The sequence below is a fragment of the Cherax quadricarinatus genome, chromosome 4 (assembly GCF_038502225.1).
Source record: "Cherax quadricarinatus isolate ZL_2023a chromosome 4, ASM3850222v1, whole genome shotgun sequence".
Classification (NCBI taxonomy): domain Eukaryota; kingdom Metazoa; phylum Arthropoda; class Malacostraca; order Decapoda; family Parastacidae; genus Cherax; species Cherax quadricarinatus.
In genome coordinates this window covers 12,946,044-12,968,656 of record NC_091295.1, presented here as the reverse complement: position 1 = coordinate 12,968,656, position 22,613 = coordinate 12,946,044, and the positions used below count along the sequence as shown (strand labels likewise).

The window sequence follows — 22,613 nt, the reverse complement described above, 5'->3', positions numbered from 1 at the left end:
CGAGCACCTCTGCAAAAACAGTGATAATATGCGAGTGTGGTGAAAGTGTTGAATGATGATGAAAGTATTTTCTTTTTGGGGATTTTCTTTCTTTTTTGGGTCACCCTGCCTCGGTGGAAGACGGCCTACTTGTTGAAAAAAAAAATAATAATAATAATAATTTACTTCACGTACATGTGCATGGGATACAGACAGAGGTGACATCAGTGACATACAGTGGACCCCCGGTTAACGATTTTAATCCGTGCAAGAGGGCTCATCGTTATGCGAAATAATCGTTATGCGAATTAATTTTCCCCATAAGAAATAATGGAAATAAAATTAATCCGTGCAAGACGCCCAAAAGTATGAAAAAAATTTTTTTTTACCACATGAAATGTTAATTTTAATACACACAAACTGAAAAAGGCATGCACAATTACATGACACTTACTTTTATTGAAGATCTGGTGATGATTGATGGGATGGGAGGAGGGGAGAGCATTATCTTCTTACTGTTTAGAAGGGGAATCCCCTTCCATTAGGACTTGAGGTAGCAAGTCCTTTTCTGGGGTTACTTCCCTTCTTCTTTTAATGCCACTAGGACCAGCTTCAGAGTCACTGGACCTCTGTCGCACAACAAATCTGTCCATAGAGCTCTGTACCTCCCGTTTCTTCAAGACTTTCCTAAAATGGGCCATAACATTGTCATTGAAATAGTCACAAGCACGGCTTGCAACAGCTGTGTCAGGGTGATTTTCATCTATAAAGGTTTGCAGTTCAAACCACTCTGCACACATTTCCTTAATCTTTGAAGTAGGCACAATGGATTCCACAACTGGCATAGGCTTCTCAGGGTTAGCCCCAAACCCTTCAAAATCTTTCTTAATTTCCATACTAATTCTCACCCTTTTTACCACAGGGTTGGCACTAGAAGCTTTCTTGGGGCCCATGGTCACTTATTTTCCAGAAACACCACCGAAAACACTGTAATAATACGAAATATTCCGAGTGTATGCTTGGATGTTACCGCGGAGGCTGGCTGGTAAACAATGGGACGGCCGGCACATGTGAGGGCACATTGGACGCGTCTCGGACGAAAATCGGTATGCGGGTTTTTAATCGGTATGCGGGGCAAAAATTTTGCGATAAAAGTAATCGTTATGCGGAAAAATCGCTATGCGATGCCATCGTTATGCGGGGGTCCACTGTACTACTATATAGAAAGCCACTTGTTATGCTGAATATTTCAAGCAAATTAGGTCAGTGTCCCAGGATAACACCCACACCAGACGACTAACACCCAGGTACCCATTTACTGATGGGTGAACATAGACAACACTTGTAAAGAAACTCCCTGTGTTTCTACCCTGGCTGGGAATCGAATATTTACCAAAAATCATATATGGCTAACCCAAGCCAGGTACTAGAAATAACCCACGTTGTCTGACTTTTTTGGGTTATCCTAGGTTCTCTACACACATGCTGCTATGTGTGATAATCTATATAGAGAAAATAACCTTTTTGTTTCAGGTTTATGGTGCAGTACAAGTGTATATCACAGCCATGTGCTACACTCCGTTTTCTCTAATATAAACCCCAAGACAGGGATAGGAGAATGGTACTTGTATCTTGTATCCTCTTCATACCTCCGTCGAATTGCTCGGTATTATGCCAAATATTATTCATTCTGGAATATTTAACATGTTTTATGTTATTTATATTGTTTATTATGTAATATTAGATCAATGTAGATAAAAGTTTTTTTACACATTTTCAAATGTAAAACAAAAAAGAAGATCTACATTTTTTTACATACTTTCAGATGTTGAAAAAACGTATATATACGTTTGGACCATTTAAGGGTTAATCGACTGGTGTGGGTCGCATCCTGGGCGACGAGATTAACCCCTTGACTGTCGCAACCCCAAATCCTGAGGTGTCTCCTGGTGTCACAAAAATTTAAAAAAAAAAATTATTTTTTCTTATGAAATGAATCTTTTCGTGATGGTAATGACACCAAAAGTACGAAATTTGATGGAAAACTTATGGAAATACGCTCTCGCGAAGTTAGCGACCTCAGCGATATTAAGAAGTCGGCGATTCCCCTCACTTTGAGCCCTATTTTTGGCTAATTCCATTGTTCCAGTCGACCAAACTTATAACTATTTCTTTAGAACTCCATTTGTTTTATCGATTGAGTACAAGAAACCGCCCATTTACCAATTTCAACTACCCAATAAAGTGGTCAGAAATTGGCAATTTGGCCAATTTCACGAAAATTAAAAATTATGCCAATTTCAAAATAGGATCCAGAATGAACAATGCAGACATTCCTGGCTCTAAAATAACATTTTCTTTGTTCATCAGTCATGTCTCCAGGCCCCTCTGATGTTATTCTTGCTTTCTATTTTGAATTTTGATTCAAACAAAAATAGAAGATTTACTGTTATGCAGACTACTGCAATATTGTAATAATTGTATAAATAATGCCAACCCATTCATGACTGCATATTAGAATGGCTAGTTGGACATTTATTGAACAATGACATTATTTGTTTACTTTTGAACATTGGCAAAAATCAAACATTTCCCCTACTTTGAGCTCCATTTCAAGGTTCTTTTCATAGTAAAACCAATCAAAATCACCTCTATTTCTATAATATGCTTTCCCTTCTATCAAATGAGACCAAGAAAACGAGAATACAACCATGAATACTATAAGAAAATAGACCACAAAGTCGGTGTTTTAATTAAAAAAACAGTTTTTTTTTTTCTCATTATGCACTGCATGCTGCAGGATTTTTTTATATGGTGCACACTGACCACACAGACCCATTCTCTCACATGTGGGCCTACCAGCTTTCTCCTGCTTGATTTGAAGCCGCTAGAATTTATGAGTACAGTGGAACCTCAAAAATCGAACTGCTCCCAACACGACCAATTATGTAAGTGTATTTTTGTAAGTGCTTTTATAAGTGTATTTTTGAGGGTCTGGAATGGACTAATCTAATTTACATTATTCCTGATGGGAATAAATTCATTCGGTAAAAGCACTCGAACAGCCTTCTGGACCGAAGAAAGTTCGATATTTGAGGTTCCACTGTATATATACGTCAAAAACGGTGGCTCGTAAGACATATATATATGACCGATACAGTCAAAGGGTTAAGGACCCCACTGGAAATAAATTAAACAGTCCTCAATGACGCGCTACTTTCTTGAGTTATCCTGGGTGGCTAACCCTGTGGGGTTAATTGTTTCTCGGTAATTGTTTCTCGTTAAGCCACACCAACAACAGTCTCTCCACATCTTCTACTGTGGTGCAGTAGCAGCATCTGACCGTGGGACAGCAGCAGCTGACGGTGGTTCAGCAGCAGCTGACCATGGTACAATAGTATTTCTCACCCTTTTTACCACAGGGTTGGCACTAGAAGCTGTCTTTGGGCCCATGGTGGCTTATTTAACAGTTACAATCACTAAAAACAATGGAATAATACAAAACATATCAAATGTATGCGTGGAACCGTCCACCCTGCTTGTAAACAATGGCAGACTAGCTGAAGGCAGGGCTGCTGAGGCGCTCACATCGGACGGACAGGTGGACGCGTTCGGGACGAATAACCCTAACCGAGTTCTTCATCGTTGGCCAAGCCAATATTTTTACGCAAAGAAGCATCGATATCCGATTTTATTGCTAGCTGAAAAATAGGGTTACGTCCCTGGGAGCCCCCAAAAAGCCAAACAACTTTTTTTTAGGCCTCCACATCTTACAAAAATAAAAGTGAATATGTAGTTGTAGTTCATTGTTGTGATGTATTATGTTGTTCTTACTGCTTAAGACTACAAATGTAACAGAAATAATAGTATTTCTTACCTTGAATTTTGGGTGGTGGTGTTTGTGGATGATTGTGAAGAGAGTGGAGAGTTATGTTGTGGTCCTACTGGGCTGAAGTGGATTACCGGGAGAGACCTGGAGAGAGTTCCGGGGGTCAACGCCCCCGCGGCCCGGTCTGTGACCAGGCCTCCTGGTGGATCAGAGCCTGATCAACCAGGCTGTTGCTGCTGGCTGCACGCAAACCGACGTACGAGCCACAGCCCGGCTGATCCGGAACTGACTTTAGGTGCTTGTCCAGTGCCAGCTTGAAGACTGCCAGGGGTCTGTTGGTAATCCCCCTTATGTGTGCTGGGAGGCAGTTGAACAGTCTCGGGCCCCTGACACTTATTGTATGGTCTCTTAACGTGCTAGTGACACCCCTGCTTTTCATTGGGGGGATGGTGCATCGTCTGCCAAGTCTTTTGCTTTCGTAGTGAGTGATTTTCGTGTGCAAGTTCGGTACTAGTCCCTCTAGGATTTTCCAGGTGTATATAATCATGTATCTCTCCCTCCTGCGTTCCAGGGAATACAGGTTTAGGAACCTCAAGCGCTCCCAATAATTGAGGTGTTTTATCTCCGTTATGCGCGCCGTGAAAGTTCTCTGTACATTTTCTAGGTCGGCAATTTCACCTGCCTTGAAAGGTGCTGTTAGTGTGCAGCAATATTCCAGCCTAGATAGAACAAGTGACCTGAAGAGTGTCATCATGGGCTTGGCCTCCCTAGTTTTGAAGGTTCTCATTATCCATCCTGTCATTTTTCTAGCAGATGCGATTATGGTAGAGGTTCTGGTATTGAAGTTGATGGTTGTACTGGAGTGTCTAACTTTGTCATTCAGTCAGTCAGTCAAGTCATTCAGTAAGTGAGTCAGTCAAGTCACTCAGTAAGTTAGTCAAGTCACTCAATAAGCCCATCAAGTTATTCAGTAAGTCAGTCAAGTCACTCAGTAAGTCAGTCAAGTCATTCAGTAAGTCAGTTAAATCACTCATTAAGTCAGTCAAGTCATTCTGTAAGTCAGTCAAGTAACTCAGTAAGTCAGTCAAGTCACTCAGTAAGTCAGTCAAGTCATTTAGTCATGTCACTCAGTAAGTCAGTCAAGTCACTCAGTAAGTTAGTCAAGTAATTCAGTAAGTCAGTCAAGTCACTCAGTAAGTCAGTCAAGTCACTCAGTAAGTTAGTCAAGTAATTCAGTAAGTCAGTCAAGTCACTCAGTAAGTCAGTCAAGTCACTCAGTCACTCAGTAAGTCAGTCAAGTCATTCAGTAAGTCCATCAAGGCACTCAGTAAGTCAGTCAAGTCATTCAGTAAGTTAGGCAGGTCATTCAGTAAGTCAGTCAGGTCACTCAGTAAGTCAGTCAAGTCACTAATAAGTCACTCAGTAAGTCAGTTCAGTCAGTCAGTCATTCAGTAAATCAGTCAGTCATTCAGTCAGTCTCACAAACTCATGTTTACTTCTTTTTCTGCTTACAAAGTAGCACTTCATTATGGCTACAGGTTATCTCTTGTCTAATATCTTTGTTTCTTTGTTAATTCTAAGACTTAAGTGCATATACCTCTTCGTGCCACTTTCAGCAACACTGGTATGGCTACTGAGGGTCATGATTGCTTGGCAGATACAAGATATAGTAATTAAAATATCATAGCACAATTCACAACACAGCTGCCTTGTAGCAGAGAAAGACCAGACATGTATGACTTACAAACGCTGGGATGGTGGGGTGGTGTCAGGTAGTGGTAGGGGATGGCGGGAGGGCTCCCCAGCTGCTCCAAAACAAGGCGGCTGCTTCAGCAAAAGAGAATTTTTTTTCCTTCCTACAAATTATATGACTTGTTACATAAAATTGTGCCGACAGTCTACTGTATTTAAAATTATTGTGGAGAAGCTGAGATAATCAACAGGCTGAATACAGTGATTTCTTGTAGGCTGTCAGTTTTCTAACCTAAAACACAGGGATTTTTTTTGCTTAACATCTTATCATCAAGTGTTCAGATTCATGAATATCAGGAAAGGAGAAAGAATACCAGGGCAGCATAGTTTAGTGGGACAGAAGCTACAAATCAAATACAAAACAAGGGACCTAAAGTTAAGCATAGTTTCAGATACATATATCACTGGAGGTGCTTTCTCTGTGTATCTGGCCAACTTATGAATGGCTATAGCAGGTATAACAACATATGTCATACCTGTCATAAAGTTACAGTATAAGCATGTTCAGAAGTTGAAGAAGTGCACAGACTCACTATATGACTGGTCTCAAAGACTAGTGAGGAAATACTAAATTAAGTTTACCTTAGAGCACTAAAGGATGGGAGAATTAGGGCAAATCAACCTAGTCCATGTATAAGATACTCAATGACTTGATGAGGCAGAGAGAGAGGGATTACTTGAATTGAATGAACCTTGGGCAAGAGAGCATAGATGGAAGCTAAAGGCACAAATGTGTTAGTGACTGAAGGATGTAGTACTTCTTCAGTCTGATGATGGCTTGTAAGCAGAATGACATGAATGAAGTGGTACTGAAGGTTGATTCCATACACAGTTTAAGGAACAAGTATTGCCCTACGAAACCAAGAATTTAGAGATTCATGAGTAATTAAGATATAGAGCCAGAAGTCAAAACTAAATACCACCAGCTACAACCAGTTGATCATTATTTTAGGGGTAGATCTTGTATATGACACAATTATAAAGATTTTCAACTTGAATATTTATCAAGAGTATGTTAATGCTGAATGTAGCAGTTACAATGCCTCTCCAGTAATTAAAAATTCCAGAGGTTGGAACTCGCTGAAGTGTTCAATATATTTTTCTAAAAATAAAAAATTACCTTTCATCTTTTACAAAATTTTATATCTGTTGTTATTTTGATAGAAGAGCTTGCAATTTACTTTCTCTAACTTTTTTTCAGAGCACAACTTATCATTAATACCAGTTAATGATGGACTTCGACATCGACCACGTAGCTGTTGGGGTATTGTTTTTCTAAACACAGAGCTCTGTCATGCTCAAATTCGGCTGCAGAGTGTCCTGAAAGACTACACATGCTTCCCAAATGAAGAACAACAGGTATTTTTTGGTTTATATTGTAATAGTGAAGAGCTTCATTTCTTAATTTTTGATTTTGAAAGAACTTTTGGAAATTATTCTATTTACGTGTTCATTTCCTTGTGTTTTAGTAGAAAATCTTTTTTCTTAGTACATTTTATAAACTAAGCTGTCCTTCTTGCTCTTCTTTATTTTCTGAAGAAAGTTTTCATGTGATACAAACTTAACAATCATTTATTAATTGTAAATACTTGATGATGAACTCAAAATTTATACTTTCTTTTTTAATTTCAGGAACCGTTATCTCAGCCAGTTGAAAAATTCTATTTCTTGAATGTGAGTAAAGTGGCTTATATGCGAGAAACTTTAACCCCAACACCTTCAGGAGCCAGCCATGACCCAAACCAGCGTGAGACACCAAATCACCGCCTTGTAGTATATGGCCTTAAGGTAATGACTCTGTTTATGATTAATTTATTTTTCCCTCCACTTGTGTGTTATGTATTTGGTTTTAATAAGTACCAAACAGTCTCTGCAATAAAAATCTTTTCCAAGAAATGCAAAATAAAAAAATTATGGCAGTTGAGTAACAAAATATTTTCTTATTTCCAGCCATGTAAAGAAAATGAATTAGAAATAGTGGCACATCTGGCATCACCCAACTCTGATAAATGTGACATAGTAGTGCTGCACTCTCTCAGTAACCCACAGACCATGGTAGAGGAAGGCATTGTTACACACTCATTTCAACCCCCCATCCTTTTTTCTTTTTTTTTAATGCACTGGCCATCTCCCACTGAGGTAGGGTGACCCAAAAAAGAAGAAACACTTTTGCCATCATTGATTATCCCTGTTGAGTCAGAGAGTAGTGAGTGGAGGCAAATGATTTTTGAGACTTGACAAAGTAACATATATGAATTATTTCATATATGTTACCTTCCTCACATATATGAAAGAATTCAGAGAAACTAGTTAGCTGGACTTGAGTCCTGGAGATGGGAAGTACAGTGCCTGCACTTTGAAGGAGGGGGTGGGGATATTTACAATTTAGAGGAGCATCTGAAATGTAGTATTGGTGTGCCTCTGGCAAGACAATGATGGAGTGAATGATGGTGAAAGAGTTTCTTCTTTCTTTAGGTCATCCTACCTCAGTGGGAGATGGCTGGTGTGTTAAAAACAAAACATAGGAAGTTGTTAAAAAACTGAAAAATGATAATGATGGCAGACAATTAACAATGATATTAGTTTTCCATGTTAAAAGCACTGAAATAAGGAAACTGTTCTAGTGGTTTGTAACTCATACAGCTCAACTTATACCAAGTGCTAATAATTACCATTTACAACGGGCTTGTACCTATTTTAGAATTGAATGTTAATCTCAAAGATTGTTGGTTTAAAAAATAATTTGACTAATTTCAGTTATTGTGCTTAATTTTTGCATTGAGGAGTTGTTCATTTCAATGAGCTTTAAAATTTCATTAACCTCTTTCAGGGTCAGGACCCCTGCTCTGAAACTTTCTCTCAGGGTCAGGACCCCTGCTCTCAGACTTGCTCTCAGGATCGGAAATCTAAAAAAAAAAAAGTTATTTTTTCTTATGAACTGGTAAAGAATCTTTTTCTGAAAGCAATAAAACAAGAAGTACAAAATTTGATGGAAAACCGATGAGTAAATTTTGCTGTGTCAGCATTACTTGCTCATCGGCGATTTCGCCCGCTTTGAGTTCGATTTTAGGCCAATTACATTGTTCCAGTCGAGCAAATTGTTAGCTATTTCACTAGTATGCCTTCCATTTTATCGACTGAGTGCAAGAAACCACCCATTCAATTATTTCAACTACCCAGTAAAGTAATCAGAAATTGGTAATGTGACCAATTTCACACAAAATTTAAGAAATCCCAGTTTCAAAATAGGATCCAGAATAAATAGTGCAGACATTCTTGGCACTAAAATAACATTTCCTCATTTCATTAGTTATGTTCCAAGGCCTCTCCTATATTACACATTAATTCCATTTGGAATTTTTATTCAGACAAAAAATAGAATATTTACTGTTATGCTGACTGCTGCATTATTGTAATACGTAATTATATAAATAATGTCAGTGCATTCATAAATGCATATTAAACTGGCCAGATGAATACTTACTGGACTAGTGACATCATTTGTGTATTCTGGAATATTGGCAAAAATTGAACATTCCCACTATTTTGAGCTCAATTTCAACTACTTTCAATTCTGAAACCAATCAAAATCAAATCTATTTCTGTCATATATCTTTCATTCTATCAAATGAGACCAAGAAACCTACAATACAACCATAAAAACTCTATGAAAATGCACCACAAAGTTGGTGTTTTTAACCAAAAACATGGTCACAGTTTTTTTTTTATTCCTCTTATGCACTGCTTGCTGCAGGCTTTTTTTTTGTGTTGCTCATTTACCACATAGACCCATTCTTTCACATCTGGCCCAAATTTACTACTCACAGCTTATCTGAGTGAACTATGAGACTGACTCTGGTTTCAGTGCCATAGTGCTATGGTACCAACTCTCAGAGTATTAATATTTATCAACCTTACAGCAGTAATAATTAGTACAGTTTTCCAGGAATGGATGCTAAGGTTAGCTAGCTTTGCTGATACTTTGTTTTGTGTGTGAAATACTAATCCCACTAGTGTTGTCATTCAGTACAAGGAGTGATGATGGCTCGTAAGACAGCCACACTACCTAACCTAGCAGTCAAAGGACCAGTTCTGCTAATAATTTCTGAGAAATATCTCAAAGAATCAAGGGGTGCAAAATACAAATAAAAATAATTTTTCTTTTGTGTATTATACAGGTAATGTAGTTTACATATAATAAAATATTGCTAGGCACAAAAGAAAGCCACTTGCATTCCAAAAGCAAGCACTTTCTTTTGCTCAGTTTAGCATCAGTGGCAACAGTGTGTTCATAATACTGAGGGGATGATACCAAAGTTTTTTTGCCAATATTGGTACTGATACTCAATTTTAGGTTGACACCTATTCCATCAAAATTAGCCAATGCCCATAGATAATATTACCATCAAAATTGTCCAGTTTTGATTCTCAGTTTTAGGCCAGAACCCAATACCGATGCCATCAAAATTTGCCACTAGCCAATGTTACTTATACTTTGGCACACTCTTAGTTCGTAAGAGATGATATTGTAAAGTAGAAGTTAATACAGTTTCCTAGTAATGTAATTACATAACATCAGGTTAATTTTTGTCTACAGTCTTATTGATAACCAAGTCAATCATGAAAAAAAAAATATGAAAATAGTTTACAATACAAACAAGTTGATGATTAAGATACAAGTGCAATATTTGGTCCTCTTTATAATTGAAATGTTTTTGCCTACACAGTAGACTGCTTCTGTCAAATACACAAGTGACTAAATATGGTGACAGCAGTAGTGGTGAGGTAAAAATTATTTTCTTTTTTTTCAACAAACCGGCCATATCCCACCAAGGCAGGGTGGCCCAAAAAGAAAAACGAAAGTTTCTCTTTTTAAATTTAGTAATTTATACAGGAGAAGGGGTTACTAGACCCTTGCTCCCGGCATTTTAGTCGCCTCTTATAACACGCATGGCTTACAGAGGAAGAATTCTGTTCCACTTCCCCATGGAGATAAGAGGAAATAAACAAGAACAAGAACTAGAAAGAAAATAGAAGAAAACCCAGAGGGGTGTGTATATATATGCCTCGGTGGGAGACGACCGACTTGTTGAAAAAAAAAAAAAAAAAAAAAACATGTATTGGCAGTTTGGAGGGATATGTTGTGTATCTTTATATGTATATGCTTCTAAACTGTTGTATTCTGAGCACCTCTGCAAAAACAGTGATTATGTGTGAGTGTGGTGAAAGTGTTGAATGATGATGAAAACATTTTCTTTTTGGGGATTTTCTTTCTTTTTTGGGTCACCCTGCCTCGGTGGGAGACGGCCGACTTGTTAAAAAAAAAAAAAAAAAAAATGTATGTGTAGTTTGACCTAAGTGTAAGTAAAAGTAGCAAGACGTACCTGAAATCTAGCATGTTTATGATACAGAAAAAAGACACCAGCAATCCTACCATCACGTAAAACAATTACAGGTTTCCGTTTTACACTCTCTTGGCAGGACGGTAGTGCCTCCCTGGGCGGTTGCTGTCTACCAACCTACTACCTAATATTATGTGTTTTTAACTTTTAAAAAAAAAATTGTTTCCCTTAATTACTCTACTTTACAGTGTAAAGACTACCGTATTTCAGTGTATGATTATATATATTTGTTTCACAATTGCATTTTCCTTGTCAGGGTGCGTGGACAACCAATAACCGTGATATTGTCTTAGCTCTCTATGACTCGTGGGCCAAGTCCCAACAGTTACGCCGTAACCTAACCCCTGATATTATAAAGAACTACAATCCAGAGGCTTCAACACCACAGAAGCCTCGTAGCCGATCACTTACAGACAGTAGCGCCTCTCAGAGCCTTACCTCTCCAACAGCAGCACTGCAGGTATTTCATGGAGTTTTCTATATTAAAATTAGTAAGAGGTGTCCTGATCTTATTCTGTAGATGCATTCACATAATTCTTGTTCTGATCTCAGTCATGATATGAACATTTAATTATAATAAATAAGAATCTTAATCCATTTTATGAACTGCCCTGATTTGTATTCAATATATGTATATTGTGCATTCAGAATTGCTGATGGAAATGAGACCACATAATTGGAAATTTTCATAAGATGAAGGTGCATAAATTTCATTAAACCTCTGTTTTCACAGCATATTCATCAGTAACATTTATTATCTATCATCTTATGTTTGCCAAGGATCAATTTGAAAGAAAATCACTAGTCAAAGATTTATTATTAAATTGAAAAGCACTTATTTATAAAAAGTAATATAATTAGTCGGCCGTCTCCCAAACATTACTTTCATCATATTCTTTCACCACACTCGTTATCACTGTTTTTGCAGAGGTGCTCAGAATCAATCTAGAAGCATACACATATATACACACATATCCCTCCAAAATATAAACCCCTCCTTTAAAGTGCAGGCATTGTACTCTAACTAAGTACTATAACCGGTTTCCCTGAAAAAATATTACCCTGCTCACACTCCAACAGATCGTCAGGTCCCAAGTACCATTCGTCTCCATTCACTCCTATCTAACACGCTCACGCACGCTTGCTGGAAGTCCAAGCCCCTTACCCACAAAACCTCCTTTACCCCCTCTCTCCAACCCTTTCGAGGACGACCCCTACCCCGCCTTCCTTCCCCTATAGATTTATATGCTTTCCATGTCATTCTACTTTGATCCATTCTCTCTAAATGACCAAACCACCTCAACAACCCCTCTTCTGCCCTCTGACTAATACTTTTATTAACTCCACACCTTCTCCTAATTTCCACACTCCGAATTTTCTGCATAATATTTACACCACACATTGCCCTTAAACAGGACATCTCCACTGCCTCCAACCTTCTCCTCGCTGCTGCATTTACCACCCAAGCTTCACACCCATATAAGAGTGTTGGTACTACTATACTTTCATACATTCCCTTCTTTGCCTCCATAGATAACGTTTTTTGACTCCACATATACCTCAACGCACCACTCACCTTTTTTCCCTCATCAATTCTATGATTAACCTCATCCTTCATAAATCCATCCGCCGACACGTCAACTCCCAAGTATCTGAAAACATTCACTTCTTCCATACTCCTCCTCCCCAATTTGATATCCAATTTTTCTTTATCTAAATCATTTGACACCCTCATCACCTTACTCTTTTCTATGTTCACTTTCAACTTTCTACCTTTACACACATTCCCAAACTCATCCACTAACCTTTGCAATTTTTCTTTAGAATCTCCCATAAGCACAGTATCATCAGCAAAAAGTAACTGTGTCAATTCCCATTTTGAATTTGATTCCCCATAATTTAATCCCACCCCTCTCCCAAACACCCTAGCATTTACTTCCTTAACAACCCCATCTATAAATATATTAAACAACCATGGTGACATTACACATCCCTGTCTAAGACCTACTTTTACCGGGAAATAGTCTCCCTCTCTTCTACACACCCTAACCTGAGCCTCACTATCTTCATAAAAACTCTTTACAGCATTTAATAACTTACCACCTATTCCATATACTTGCAACATCTGCCACAATCCACTCTTTATTAAATCCATAAATGCCTTGTTCACATATATGTTCAATGTATTGATCTAAAAATATAGTTTACATGTAATTAAATATTGTAATAAAGTTGGTAGAATTACCGACAATATGTAAAGTAAAAGGACACAAGTGCAACTAATGTGACATTTTATTGTGGCAACGTTTCGCTCTCCAGGAGCTTTGTCAAGCCATTACAAACAATACATGGACACAGAGGGTATATAAAGGCTCAGAGTGAGGTGCAATACTAGTGAGGTACCATTTTGATGTTTACTAGTGGTAGTAGTAGTAGTAGTGACAAAAGTAATACAATATGGTAGAGCAATTAATTCGTACATGAGTAAAAGGATATAAAAGCTATTACTTGGGTAACATAAAAATAGGTTGGACAAATATAGACTGGAAAGAGGCAGCTTGTTTCAGTGTTCACTCTCTGTAATGTGCTTTGTGTAGAATAACAGGAGAGACTATGTGATGGCAGGGCTTACTGTTTTCAGGAGGATTCTTGCTAAGACTTCGGAGATGGTGAAGCTGCCGTTGTTTTGTTTAATTGTATTCCAAACAGCGATCAGTGCTGATTCGAGGCACTTGCGTCTGCGGAAATTAGTTTCTTTGATCACTAATTGGGCGTCTCTGAATTTCATGAGATGATTGGTGGAATTTCGGTGTTGTACACAGGCGTTGTTCAAGTTATCGTTCCTACATGCGTAAATGTGTTCATTGAGGCGGGTGTTGAGGTTTCTTGCTGTTTCACCTACGTAAATCTTGTCACAGCCTCCACAGGGTATAGTGTAAACTCCTGCATTGACTGGTTCATGGTGCTTGGATTTTGTCCTGGTTAGATCCTCTATTGAAGTGCTAGAAGCGATGGCGACTCTGGTGTTAGCTTGTGAAAGTACAGTGGACCCCCGTATAACGATATTAATCCGTTCCTGAGAGCTCATTGTTATGCGAAATTATCGTTATGCGAATGAATTTTCCCCATAAGAAATAATGGAAATCAAATTAATCCGTGCAAGTCACCCCAAAGTATGAAAAAAAAAATTTTACCACATGAAATATTAATTTTAATACACACAAACTGAAAAAGGCATGCACAGTTACATGACACTTACCTTTATTGAAGATCTGGTGATGATTGATGGGATGGGAGGAGGAGAGAGTCTTAGTGTTTAGAAGGGGAATCCCCTTCCATTAAGACTTGAGGTGTCAAGTCCTTTTCTGGGGTTACTTCCCTTCTTCTTTTAATGCCACTAGGACCAGCTTCAGAGTCACTGGACTTCTGTCGCACAACATATCTGTCCATAGTGGCCTGTACCTCTCGTTCCTTTATGACTTTCCTAAAGTGTTTCGCAACAGTGTCAGTGTAATAGTCACCAGCACGGCTTGCAATAGCTGTGTTAGGGTGATTGTCATCAAAAAAGGTTTGCACTTTAAGCCACATTCCACACATTTCCTTAATCTTTGAAGTAGGCAACTTCTTCAATTTCTCTCTCCCCTCCTCCGAGCCAGTTTCCTCAGGTCTGGCCTCTTGCTGTTGAAGTTGATCTAGCAGCTCATCAGTGGTTAGTTCTTCATTGTCCTCCTCCACCAACTCTTCCACATCATCCCCGCTAACCTCCAACCCCAAGGACTTTCCCAATGCCACAATGGATTCCTCAACTGGCATAGGATTCCCAGGGTTAGCCTCAAACCCTTCAAAACCCCTTTGGTCTACACATTCTGGCCACAGTTTCTTCCAAGCAGAGTTCAAGGTCCTCTTAGTCACTCCCTCCCAAGCCTTACCTATAAGGTTTACACAATTGAGGATATTAAAGTGATCTCTCCAAAACTCTCTTAGAGTCAATTGAGTTTCTGAGGTCACTACAAAGCACCTTTCAAACAGAGCTTTTGTGTACAGTTTTTTGAAGTTTGCAATAACCTGCTGGTCCATGGGCTGCAGGAGAGGAGTGGTATTAGGAGGCAAAAACTTCACCTTAATGAAGCTCATGTCCCCATAAAGTCGCTCTGCCACGTCTGTAGGATGACCAGGGGCATTGTCTAACACCAGGAGGAACTTAAGGTCTAATTTCTTTTCAGTTAGGTAATCTTTCACACTGGGGGCAAATGCTTGGTGTAACCAGTCATAGAAAAAGTCCCTAGTGACCCATGCCTTACTGTTTGCCCTCCACAGCACACACAATTTAGCCTTGAGGATATTCTTTTGCCTGAACGCTCTGGGAGTTTCTGAGTGATACACTAATAAAGGCTTCACTTTGCAATCACCACTAGCATTGGAACACATCAACAGAGTAAGCCTGTCTTTCATAGGCTTATGTCCTGGGAGTGCCTTTTCCTCCTGAGTAATGTACGTCCTGCTTGGCATTTTCTTCCAAAACAGGCCTGTTTCATCACAATTAAACACTTGTTCAGGTTTCAGTCCTTCACTGTCTATGTACTCCTTGAATTCCTGCACATATTTTTCAGCTGCTTTGTGGTCCGAACTGGCAGCCTCACCATGCCTTATCACACTATGTATGCCACTACGCTTCTTAAATCTCTCAAACCAACCTTTGCTGGCCTTAAATTCACTCACATCATCACTAGTTGCAGGCATTTTTTTAATTAAATCCTCATGCAACTTCCTAGCCTTTTCACTTATGATCACTTGAGAGATGCTATCTCCTGCTATCTGTTTTTCATTTATCCATAACAATAAGAGTCTCTCAACATCTTCCATCACTTGCGATCTCTGTTTCGAAAACACAGTTGAACCTTTGGCAAGAACAGCTTCCTTGATTGCCATTTTGTTGGACACAATAGTAGCGATGGTTGATTGGGGTTTACTATACAACCTGGCCAGCTCGGAGACACGCACTCCACTTTCATACTTAGCAATGATCTATTTCTTCATCTCTATAGTAATTCTCACCCTTATTCCTGTAGGGTTGGCACTAGAAGCTTTCTTGGGGCTCATGGCCGCTTATTTTGCAGATAAAATCACCAAAAACACTGTAATAATATGAAATGTTCCGATTGTATGCTTGGATGTTACCACGGAGGCTGGCTGGTAAACAATGCCACCGGCGGAACATGTGAGGCTGGCTCAGGCCGCACATTAGACGCGTCTCGGACAAATAGCGTTGAGCGGGTTTTTTAGCGGTATGCGAGGCAAAATCTTAGCGATAAAATGTATCGGTATGCGGATTTAACGTTATGTGATGCCAACGGTATGCGGGTGTCCACTGTACTTTTGAGACGTTCAGTGCAACCTGGCTGTTGGGAAGAATTATAACTTTGTTGGGAGTGGTGTTGATGCGTGGAGAATTAATGATCTGAAGAGCTCTTTTCTTGCAGTCTTCGATGAAAAAAGAAGGAAAATGTAACTCAGTGAATGTTTGATGAATGTATGTACTCAATCGCAAACTTCAGAACCTCTGCACTAACAGTCGATGGAAGGAAATGGGACGCGAATCCCTGATAAACAACTTATCGTCATGCACCTTAACCGACTACGAAAAACAAGCACTGAGTCTGGGACTCAAATTTACCACCAACATTTGCAAACCTAACTATCAACTCAATCTAGTTACCAGGAACCATAGACACAGTGACAGCAACTTCTAGAAGGGTTATATACAGGGCCTTCTCACTGCAGCTTTATGTGAACCTTCTTCTTCTAATCTTCCTAGACGATACATCACTGCCCTTAAGAACCTCGCCAACGACCCCAACATTATCGTCACCACCGCTGACGAAGGAGGTGGAGTCGTCATACTCAACACCAGTGACTACAACACTAAAATGATGGACCTTTTGAATGATCAATCTACATACGAACCCATCAGCACTCAACAGTGGGAGACGCTCACCAAAGATTTTCTATACAAAACCAGACAAATACTCAAACGCACTGGAGAAGGGAAGAAACTTCTGTACTTGTTACCAAGCAACCCTAAACCAGCACACATATATGGTTTACCCAAGACCCATAAACACAATATTCCTCTCAGACCCATCATGTCAGGAATAGGCAGTGCTCCACACAAACTAGCCGGAGTTCTTGCCAAACATCTTTCCTGCCTTCTGGGGACCATCAGCCCTGCTCATCTTAAACACTCAGGCGACCTTCTCAACCGCATCCGTAACCTCTCCATTCGTAACAAGAAACTAAGCAGTTTGGATGTGACTTCCCTCTTCACACAAGTACCTACAAAAAAAGCCATCGAGGTTCTACGACGTAAAGTCAATCAGGACCTTAATCTTCCTCTACCTCCTGGAGATTTTGTTGACTTGATTGAACTCTCTGTTAATTTCAACTGTTTTTCTTTCAATAACAAGCTCTACAAACAAACCTACGGCATGGGAATGGGGTCCCCCATCAGTGCCGTCCTAGCCAACTTATACATGGAACACCTAGAGTCCGAACACTTTGCCAACATCATCCCTTCAAGCGTCACTTGGTTATGTTACATGGACGATGTCCTCGTAATAACACCCAAACGTTTTGATGTACGGGATCTTCAGGCAAGGCTCAACGCAGTTGAACCGGCAATCCAGTTTACACTAAAAGAAGAGTCCAATGACAAGCTACCTTTCCTCGACATCCTCATTCACAAAGTAGACAACAACCTAAGATTTCAAGTTTATCGGAAACCCACCAATAAAAACGATCTCACACACTTCTATTCCAGTCAAGATACCAAGACCAAAAGAGGCATCATCATCGGGTTTTTCCTAAGAGCATACCGAATTTGTAGTCCTGAGTTTCTTGACGAGGAATGTACATACATTCATCAAACATTCACTGAGTTACATTTTCCTTCTTTTTTCATCAAAGACTGCAAGATAAGAGCTCTTCAGATCATTAATTCTCCACGCATCAACACCACTCCCAACATAGTTATAATTCTTCCCAACAGCCAGGTTGCACTGAACGTCTCAAAAGTACTTTCACAAGCTAACACCAGAGTCGCATTTGCTTCTAGCACTTCAATAAAGGATCTAACCAGGACAAAATCCAAGCACCACGAACCAGTCAATGCAGGAGTTTACACTATACCCTGTGGAGGCTGTGACAAGATTTACGTAGGTGAAACAGCAAGAAACCTCGACACCCGCCTCAATGAACACATTTACTCATGTAGGAACGATAACTTGAACAACGCCTGTGTACAACACCGAAATTCCACCAATCATCTCATGAAATTCAGAGACGCCCAATTAGTGATCAAAGAAACTAATTTCCGCAGACGCAAGTGCCTCGAATCAGCACTGATCGCTGTTTCGAATACAATTAAACAAAACAACGGCAGCTTCACCATCTCCGAAGTCTTAGCAAGAATCCTCCTGAAAACAGTAAACCCTGCCATCACATAGTCTCTCCTGTTATTCTACACAAAGCACATTACAGAGAGTGAACACTGAAACAAGCTGCCTCTTTCCAGTCTATATTTGTCCAACCTATTTTTATGTTACCCAAGTAATAGCTTTTATATCCTTTTACTCATGTACGAATTAATTGCTCTACCATATTGTATTACTTTTGTCACTACTACTACTACTACTACTACTACTACTACTACTACTACTACTACTACCACTAGTAAACATCGAAATGGTACCTCACTAGTATTGCACCTCACTCTGAGCCTTTATATACCCTCTGTGTCCATGTATTGTTTGTAATGGCTTGATAAAGCTCCTGGAGAGCGAAACGTTGCCACAATAAAATGTCACATTAGTTTCACTTGTGTCCTTTTACTTTACATAATTAAATATTGTTAAGCATAAAAAAAAAACACTGAATTATATAGTTCTTCTTCTTTCAACGTACCAGCCGTATCCCACCGAGGTGGGGTGGCCCAAAAGGAAAAACGAAAGTTTCTCCTTCCAAATTTAGTAATACAGTGGAACCTGAGATTTTGAACGTATCACTTATCGAACTTTTTGAAAATCGAACGCTTTTTTTGAACCAACTTTGTCCCTATTATCAGACTTGCCCCTATTTTTGAACCGCCGAGTACCAGACCTGTCCAGCACCCCGCTCTGTCCACGTCCCCACGCAGGCCCCATGAGCCAGTCTGGATTTGTTGATACTTGAGTGAACACTAACCTTCGCTCTCATTCAAACATTTTACGATTTTTTCATTGTGTTTAGTGTTTGTGGGACTGTGAAATAAGCTACCGTGGGGCCAAAGAAACTTGCTAGTGGTACCCCTGTGGTAAAGAAAGTGAGAAACACCATAGATGTGAAGAAGGAAATAATACAGAAGTATGAGAGTGGTGTGAGACTTGTTGAGCTTGCCAGGATATACAGAGGACTGTGGACACTTATTTTGTGAGAAAGAAACAGAGGACTGTAGACAGTTATTTTGTGAGACAGGGGTCCATTGACTCTCAAGCTGGTCCTAGTGGCATTAAAATACAGAGAAGGGAAGTAACCCCAGAGAGGGCTTTGATACCTGACGTCCTCATGGAGGGGGATTCTCCTTCCAAACATTAACCCCAATTCCCTCTCTCCTCCTCCCTATCTTCCAGATGCCATCACCAATCTTCAATAAAGGTAAGTAAAAATGTTATTTTATATGTTTATTTATATTTATTAATACATAATTGAACACTATATTTGTTGTGTGTATGTAAAACTATAATTAATCTCTACAAAATGTATTATTTTTTTTGTGAGTATTTTTGGGTTTCCGGAACGGATTAATTGTATTTCCATTATTTCTTAGGGAAAATATTGCTTTGCTTTTCAGACTTTTCGAATTTAGAACTAGCTCCTGGAACGGATTAAGTTCGATATTTGAGGTTCCACTGTATATACAGGAGAAGGGGTTACTAGCCCCTTGCTCCCGGCATTTCAGTCGCCTCTTACGACACGCATGGCTTACGGAGGAAGAATTCTGTTCCACTTCCCCATGGAAATAAGAGGAAATAAACAAGAACTAGAAAGAAAATAGCAGAAAACCCAGAGGGGTGTGTATATATATGCTTGTACATGTATGTGTAGTGTGACCTAAATGTAAGTAGAAGTAGCAAGACATACCTGAAATCTTGCATGTTTATGAGGCAGACAAAAGACACCAGCAATCCTACCATCATGTAAAACAATTACAAGCTTTCGTTTTGCACTCACTTAGCAGGACGGTAGTACCTCCATGGGCAGTTGTTGTCTACCAACCTACTACCTAGGTTATATAGTTCATGCTAATTTAATCACTTGCCAAATCAAGTGATACAAACTTGCATGATAAATGAGGGAGGCATTATTTTTTTAACATTCAAGCCCTCACTCACTGACACAGGGTGACCTGACAGACAACATCACTCCTTCATTGTCACTTACTCAATCCCTGTCTTGCCAGAAGCGCACTGACATTACAGTCCAGATGACCTTCCAAATTGCAACATCCCCACTGTTCTTCCCACACCCAGGCCTTGAGTACAGCTATCCAGTTTTTCCTGAATCCCTTCATAAATGTTACTTTGATCACACTCCAGCAACTTGTCAAATCATAAAAGCTACGTGTTTCCACTTGTTCCTATGTACCTTGCTCACACAAACCTGTTGAATGCCCAAGCCTCTAGCACTCTGAACCTCATTTACCCCCTACCTCCAACCTTTCATAGGATGAGTCTTGTGCCTCTTTCCTTCCACCTCAGATTTTTATGCTCTTGTAATCCTATTTTTCTCCACCTTCTCTAAATGTCCAAACCACCTCAACAACCCCTCCTCAGCCCTTTGAATAATACTTTGGTAACCCTGCACCTCTTAATCTCTTAGCTCTGAATTCTCAGCATAACATTCCCACCACACAGGCACACAGGGCATTATACTCTGGATTATTACCACCACTATTCTTCCCTCAGTGTTGTAAGTCATACCATCAGACTTCCCATCATTACTCTATTCATTACATTTATTGGTGTCCATGCACCTCTGGAAAGATAGCTCGAGTATGATTGGTGGTGAATGTTTCCTCCTTTGAGTCATCTTATCTTTATGGGAAATGGCCATTTTTTTTTTTTATGTCATTTTAAGCATGGGTGATGAATGTTGCAGTGAGAAGGCTGGAGGCAGTGGAGATGTCATGTTTGAGGGCAATGTGTGGTGTGAATATAATGCAGAGAATTCATAGTTTGGAAGTTAGGAGGAGGTGCGAGATTGCCAAAACTGTTTTCCAGAGGGCTTAAGAAGGGTTGTTGAGGTGGTTCAGACATGTAAAGAGAATGGAACGAAACAGAATGACTTCGAGAGTGTATAAATCTGTAGTGGAGGGAAGACGGGGTAGGGGTTGGCCTAGGAAAGGTTGGAGGGAGGGGTAAAGGAGGTTTTGTGTGCAAGGGGCTTGGACTTCCAGCAAGCATGCATGAGCGTATTTGATAGGAGTGAATAGAGACAAATGGTATTTAATACTTGACGTGCTGTTGGAGTGTGAGCAAAGTAACATTTATGAAAGGATTCAGGGAAACCGGCAGGCCGGACTTGAGTCCTGGAGACGCGAAGTAGTGTCTACACTCTGAAGGAGGGGTGCTAATGTTGCAGTTTTATAAACTGTAGTATAAAGCACCCCTCTGGCAAGAGAGTAATGGAGTGAATGATGGTGAAAGTTTTTCTTTTTTGGGTCACCCTGCCTTGGTGGGAATCGGACGATGTGTTAATAAAAAAATAATAAAAAATAATTTAAGAATAAGTACATAATGTTGTGTACTGAAATCTCACTTAGTACAGACAGTATTTCTAAAAGTTGGCACACACACAGTAAAACTATGCTGTAGCATCAAGGCAATATTGTATACAATCTCTCCCTTACTTACGAACAGGTTCAGTTTTGAGTGATTCTTCATAAGTCCATTTGTTCTTAAGTCCAACATATGTATGTATACAGTGTTGTCATGTATTATTATATGTATGTATGACCATCGAGTAACCTAGAAGTGTACATAGTTTAAACATGTATGTGAACACAGGAAAAATACAAAAATACAGTGGAACCTCGTTTTTCTGCCGCTTTGTTTATCGGCCGATTCGTATTTATGCCAGTTTTTGGGTGGAAATTTTGCTCCATATTGCTGCCGGTGCCTCATCAGTCGGCCATATTAGACGCATTAGCCCGCCTCTCCTGCTGGGACACCACCATTCCTCACATACGTAATGACACATTTTATTCATTCTAGAGTGTATATCAGGTTTCTATGTGTATATCAGGCTCAAGTTAGAGTACATAGGAAAGAGGGAAATTATTTCCCAGTAAAAGTAGGCCTTAGACAGGGATGTGTGATGTCACCGTGGTTGTTTAATATATTTATAGATGGGGTTGTAAGAGAAGTAAATGCGAGGGTCTTGACAAGAGGCGTGGAGTTAAAAGATAAGGAATCACACATAAAGTGGGAGTTGTCACAGTTGCTCTTTGCTGATGACACTGTGCTCTTGGGAGATTCTGAAGAGAAGTTGCAGAGATTGGTGGATGAATTTGGTAGGGTGTGCAAAAGAAGAAAATTAAAAGTGAATACAGGAAAGAG

At 39.5% G+C, this 22,613-nt stretch overlaps 1 protein-coding gene across 2 annotated transcripts in view; it reads left to right on the top strand.

Moving 5' to 3' along the window:
- The window catches only part of hob (bridge-like lipid transfer protein family member hobbit), a 238,733-nt gene that overhangs the window by 148,232 nt on the left and 67,888 nt on the right, over nucleotides 1-22,613 (top strand). For both annotated transcript variants that reach the window (XM_053770361.2, XM_070094472.1), the window contains 3 exons: nucleotides 6,762-6,919; nucleotides 7,193-7,348; nucleotides 11,219-11,422. In XM_053770361.2, the coding sequence (XP_053626336.2) occupies nucleotides 6,762-6,919; nucleotides 7,193-7,348; nucleotides 11,219-11,422 (518 nt within the window). The remainder of the gene's footprint in view (nucleotides 1-6,761; nucleotides 6,920-7,192; nucleotides 7,349-11,218; nucleotides 11,423-22,613) is intronic.